Source organism: Chiloscyllium plagiosum, chromosome 28, assembly GCF_004010195.1.
Source record: "Chiloscyllium plagiosum isolate BGI_BamShark_2017 chromosome 28, ASM401019v2, whole genome shotgun sequence".
Classification (NCBI taxonomy): domain Eukaryota; kingdom Metazoa; phylum Chordata; class Chondrichthyes; order Orectolobiformes; family Hemiscylliidae; genus Chiloscyllium; species Chiloscyllium plagiosum.
The window spans coordinates 10,981,655-10,987,711 of NC_057737.1; the positions used below are offsets into that span (position 1 = coordinate 10,981,655).

Sequence of the window (6,057 nt, forward strand, 5' to 3'; positions counted from 1 at the left end):
AAAGGTCAGTAGAAATGGGAGACAGTTCTGCAAAAAGCCGTTTCTAATTCAATCAATCACTTTGAGATCAAGAGTTTTTTTTGCTAGATCAGGGTATTAAAGTAGCTCAGATAGAGACTAGCTATGTCGATTAGTTGAACAAACTCAAAGTGCTGAATGGGCTGCTCTTATTGTATTCCTTCATTATACATAAATGACTCCATTACAGAGAAGGAGAATTGTCAAAATTTGTAAGTAAACAAGAAAGTGGTTAACTGAAGGGGACATTGATTAACTGGAGGACTACAGATTCAAGTTATTGTATTTGGAAGAAAAATCCAAGTAAGATTAAAATTATGCGAAAAAAGACTGATGTCCATATTTCCTAATTTTTCATTCCAAATCATGTGTATAAGCTAGAAATGAAAGTTAAGAATCATAAATCCTTGTAAGTTGGAGGAATTGGAGCATTTTTAAAATGCTCTTCTGTGCTGTTATATCCCATTATCCAACTGTCCTTCTTTCTATAGACACCAACATTTTCAGAATTGACAATTGAGAATCAAAACAGCCTATGTTTTTTTTAAAAAAACAAAGCATTACACAAAAAAACTGGACCTTCAACAGTTTACAAACCTGCCGTACTGCATGTTTGTAATGTTGCTGTATGTTTTTTGCAGGAAGTTGCTTGCAGCATCGAAGGAGATACCGATATAACTGGACAGGTGTCTGCACAAGTTCTGCACCTGGCAAAGGGGGCATTCTATGCTTTCTTTGATCGTTCAATGCTCCAACCTGAAATGCACAAGTTGTAGTGTGTGTCAGCTTACTGAATCCAACAAGGAATTGGAAAACACTTGACGAATACCTCACCCATAAAGCATACTTATTTAGGTCAATTTATGGATCTTGCGCAAGTCTATTTTTATGCATTTTCTAACATAAATTGGACTAACAGGAAGTAGAAACATTTGTTAAATGGTTCAGTTCTTTCAACACAGCAAAAAAGAGTTTTAATATCATATCTGTAAATCACTGTTTTTTTTTCAAAATTCAGCATAATTTGTGTTACCTTAATTGAATGTAATAATATACTAAGATCATGTATTAAACAACCATTATGTACTTTCACAAACATCAATTTTTGTAAACTTCTTTTAACTTTCAGTAAAAAAATGGAAATAATTATCCACCAAAAAAATCTTCAAGCCCTCAAAACAGAATTTTGAATTCATTCATGGGACGTGACCTCTAATGGCAAGTTCGGCACTTATTTTTCACGTTTAATTGACCATGTGAAAGGAGTGATCTGATCTGCATCGTCCAGCTGTAAATGGGTGGATGACAATTAAACAATTAACTGGAGGAAGAGGAGAAGGCTTGCCCCCCCCTCTCCAAATCCTCAATGATAGAGGAGCTCAGCACATCAGTGCAGAAGACAAAGCTGAAGCACTTGCAACCATCCTCAGCCTGTGGAAGATTGCACCGGTATGTTCTGTCTACACACAAAAAAAAGGATAATATAATCTCACCAATTATTTTCCCAACATCTACTCTAGATCAAGAGATGGAAGATATTATTGGCAGTGGCCATTAAGCAGCATTTACATAGCAATAATTGCCTCACAGATGCTTAGTTTGGGTTTTGCCAAGGTCATTTGGCTCTTGACCTCATTACAGCTGGGGTCAAAAGATGGAATGAAAACCAAAACAAAGATCATCTCTATGATTCTATGTAAACTCATGAAGGTCGTCGACAATGACTGTTCTACTCATAAAGGGAGGAAAGGAAGGGGGGGTTGGGGATAGTTTGGTTGAAACTCATGGAATCATAACAGCACCAAAAGATGGTCATGGGTGTTGGAGATCAATCATCTCAGCCCAGCAGTGCCTCAGGACAACAACTTTCAGTTGCTTCAGTCATGTTCCATCAATCAGAAGTGGGGATGTTCACCAATGGTTACAGTATATAGTACCATTTGCAACTCAAGTACACGTCCATATGCAACAAAACTAGAACAAGAGTCAGGCTCGGACTGATTAATACTCGATCCTACTTGCCATCTCCAGAGAGAAACTAACTATCCACATTTGTCATTCAAACATCGCAATCACCAAAATTTCCATCATCAACATTGAGGGCTATCATTTTTCAGAATCTTTGACTTGAACTAAGCTATACAAACACTCTGGTCACAAGAGCAAATCAGGGACTAGTAATTTTGCAGTAGTAAACTGTCCTTGGCTTATCAAATATTACCCACTATCTACAAGCCACAAAATCAGACACATGGTAGAATATTTTTCACTTGCCTGGATATGCACTTGCCAGGAAGCTAAACCCCACTCAGAACAAACCAGCTTACTTGATCAGTGCCCGATCTATTGACTTTAGTCCCTCAACCACCTACGCACAATGGCAGCAGTATTTGCCTTATACAAGATTCGTTACAATAACTCACGAAGGCTCTCTCAACAACATCTTCCAAACTTATAACCTCTAACATAAAAAAAAGGCAAGGGGAGCTGATACATAGGAACACCAAGTTCAAGCTCCCTTCCAAGCTACATGTCAAGTTGACTTTGGATTTCACAAAATGTCAAAATCCTGGAAACCCCTTCTTATGGCACTGTAAGCTTATCTTGCCAGATGACTGGCAGGGAGTTCAAGAAGCTGAAATGGCAACAGAAAAATGTTGGAAGTGGGATGTTCACAGGAGATCTGCAGCATTCTTTTAAAAAGATAAATTAACATTTTAGGGATATACTAAGGGATAAACATTAAACTTTTTTCTCTGGAGCTGAGAATTGTCCATATGCAGAGAAAATATACAACATCTTGATATCTTACTTCAGATTTCTAACATTTTTAAAGTCTGAGGAAGCAGAGGAGATGCAAACTTAGTATAATAAATACATTTTTACCTGACACCAAAAATTGGGGATACAAGTTCCAATGCTGAGAGACAAGCACAGAACCCCCAAATGACACACTCAGGGAGATAACACAGTGGTAACAGGTTGTTTGAGGTACTGAGTTTTGGTAGGGGTGTTACACTGAAGCCACAACGATCTTCCAAATGTGAACTCTTGCACCCATCTGAGAAAAGAAATAGGCCGTTTAACCCAATCAGTCCTTGCCAGCATTTCTAACCCACTGGAGAGTCTCCCACTGTTCATCGTTTAAACAGTATTCACATTTCCCTCACATGCTTGTCAAATGTTTCCTTCATGATGCATCTATACTCTTAGCTTTCAACCGCTCCTGTGGTAGCCAGTTACACATCACATTACTGGATTTCTTCATGACACATTTATTGACTATCTCTAGTCTTCCCACAACAGGTTGATACTGGAAATGCCAAATGAATGACCCATTTGGACCTCATCATGCAGTTCTCAGTCAATTTGACTCACTTTGCATGAAATCAAGAAATGGTTGAGTGCACTGGATGCACCAAACGCAATGGGTACTGACAACAGTCCAGCAGTAACACTGAAGACCTGTGATCCAGAACTAGCAATGACCCTCGCCGACTTGTTCAAGTACAGCTACGATACTGGAATTTCAACCTCATACATCTCCCCTCCTCCCCCAGCATCCCAAAAACACAGGGAGAGAAAAAGTCTATGAACCTGGAAAAGAACGAGAGCCATCCCCAGAATCCGTTCAAACATCTATTTTGAAATCGATATCACTGAAAAGCAAAACTGCTTGGTCGTTGACAAATGGCTACTTGTGAGATCTTGCTGTGCACAGATTAAAAAAAGCCAACACATCTCCCAAACCAAGACAAACGGCCGCACTTTAAAAACACCTTACTGGTTGCAAAACGCTTTGGGACGTCCTGAAGGTTCGGAAAGGCGTAATGGAAATGCAAGTTCGTTTTCAGTCAAGTCGTACAAGGTACCATAAGAACCGCAGGGAAGGCACGGCTCTATAAAAGGTGACGAGTTCGCGTCGAGGGGCTGGGATCCTATCGAACCGCATGAAGAGGGCTTCCACCATCCTTCCCGACTAATCCCAGCACCAACCCAAACCAGGCCTTCACAAAAGGAAGGGACACTGCCCGTCAAAATACAGCGCAGGCCCCGGTAACCCAGAGCAGGCCTCAGGCTCGGTAACCAGGGGCAACCGGCCAAGTTCGCGCTCCGCGTGATGACCGTTAGCGATCCTCAATGGAGCGGGACAGCTTGTCCGAACCTGCCGCTCAGGTAAACACCGAGCTCACTTACCTCCAGCCACCGGCCTATGAGAACCCCGACCCAGGGGCAACAATAGCACCGCCTCCCCTCGAGTCCACGGTCAGCGGCCTATTTAAAGGGGCCGCGTACCCCAGGGGCCTGGAACAAGTTCTAGAAAAGGAAGACATAGCAGCGCTATTCCTGGCCTCCCCAAAAACCGCGTGGCGGACCACGTTAAATATACAATCCTTGTGTTTTGTGGGGAAAAAAAGTGGCATCCGTTTTGCGATAAGCAAGTTTCTACAAACCGTTTGGGATGAGGGAGAAAATTGCCTTTTGTCAGTGAAATCATAATGGGACACTGGTTTTGTCAACAACAAAAACACACACAGAGGGGCCCAACTGTAGCGATTGGAATAAGGTCAGTCAGGTGGACATCACCACGGAGGGAACACTCCAGGACCCAGCTCTGGGCTAGCTGGGTCAGTGTCATGCATTATGAATGTGTAAATAAAGTGGGCATTGATAATGGGATACTGGCCTTCGTGGAGTTATTTCATCAACCATAAAGCATCAATTTAGTTTGAGGTCAAAAGAACAGCAGAACTCAATGGGGCAATTTTTGTGTGTGTGCTGTAGCATTCGTTGATAGTTTTTAAAAATATTCACCTATTTTTATCAACCTGGTCCAATGAGGGATTCCTGGCTAACAGATATTGAAAATAAGTACAGGGGTAGGCCTTTCAGCCCTTTAAGCCTGCACTACCATTCAGTACAATCATGGCTGATCATGCAATTTCAGTATGCCCTCCCACTTTCTCTCCATACCTTTGATTCCTTTAGCCACAAGGGCCAAGTCCAGCTCCCTCTTGAATATATCTAACAAACTGGCTCCAACAGCTTTCTGTGGTAGAAAATTCCACAGGTTCAGAACTCTGAGTGAAGAAATTCTTCCTCATCTCAGCCCTGAATGGCATTACCCCTTATTTTTGCATAAAAACACGTCAGGAGTTCTGCTCACTCCAGGACCCAACTCTGGGTCAGTGTCATGCATTATGAATGTGTAAGTAAAGGGTGCATTGATGATAGGATACTGGCCTTCGTGGGGTTATTTCATCAATTATAACACATTTGTTTAGTTTGAGGTCAAAAGAACAGCATAGACTCAATGGGGCAAATTGATGTTTGTTTGAGTGCTATAGCATTCCTTGATACTTTTTTTTGATATTCACCTATCTCTAATCAGCCTGTTATTACACATCTCTGGAGCAGGTGGGACTTGAATCCAGGCCTCTCAGGCCAGAGGTAGGGACATTACCACTGCACCACAAGACAGCCAATAGTGTAATTTTTTTTGGTTTTGTTTTTTTTTAAATCTGGGCTTCTGTTTCAGAAGTGGAGACACTCCTTGGTGCGTCTTTCATTCTTGAATTCAAAGTACTCATCCTTCTGTTCGAAATCCCTCCTTGGCCTCTGTAACATTCTCCAGTGCCACAACCCTGTGAGATGTCTAAACTCAGTTTATTCTGAGCCTGATTTTAATCATTTCACCACTAGCAAGCATGTCTTCAGTTCTCTGGAGCTAGGATCTCGGATTTTTTTTCTTTCAGTACTCTGCTTAAACTCATGTCCTTGACCAGGCTTTTGACAACTGCTGTGATATTGTCTTGCGTGAATTGGCATTTAATTTTGCTTTATAGTGCTCCTGTGAGCTACCTTGGGATATTTTAAATTAAGGTAAAAAATTATATTTATAATTTGTTATTTATAAGTTTATTTTGCAGGAGAGAAAGCACACCAACACAAACTAAATCAGCCAGATGGACTCTTTCTGGGCTAAAGTATCTACTTATTCTCTTTTCCTCTCTTTGCCTATATCTCTTACCCTTAGAA

At 41.1% G+C, this 6,057-nt stretch overlaps 1 protein-coding gene across 5 annotated transcripts in view; it reads right to left on the minus strand.

Moving 5' to 3' along the window:
* lyrm9 (LYR motif containing 9) overlaps positions 1 to 4,724 on the minus strand; it is a 15,741-nt gene extending 11,017 nt beyond the window's left edge. Inside the window, exons 1-3 of one of the 5 annotated variants that reach the window (XM_043718277.1) lie at positions 4,216 to 4,724; positions 2,905 to 3,079; positions 616 to 774 (exon numbers count right to left, since the gene is read on the minus strand). In XM_043718277.1, the coding sequence (XP_043574212.1) occupies positions 616 to 741 (126 nt within the window). In that variant the 5' untranslated portion in view covers positions 742 to 774; positions 2,905 to 3,079; positions 4,216 to 4,724. The other 4 variants (XM_043718274.1, XM_043718276.1, XM_043718275.1 and 1 more) reach the window with 4 other exon arrangements.
* Positions 4,725 to 6,057: the final 1,333 nt, after the last annotated feature.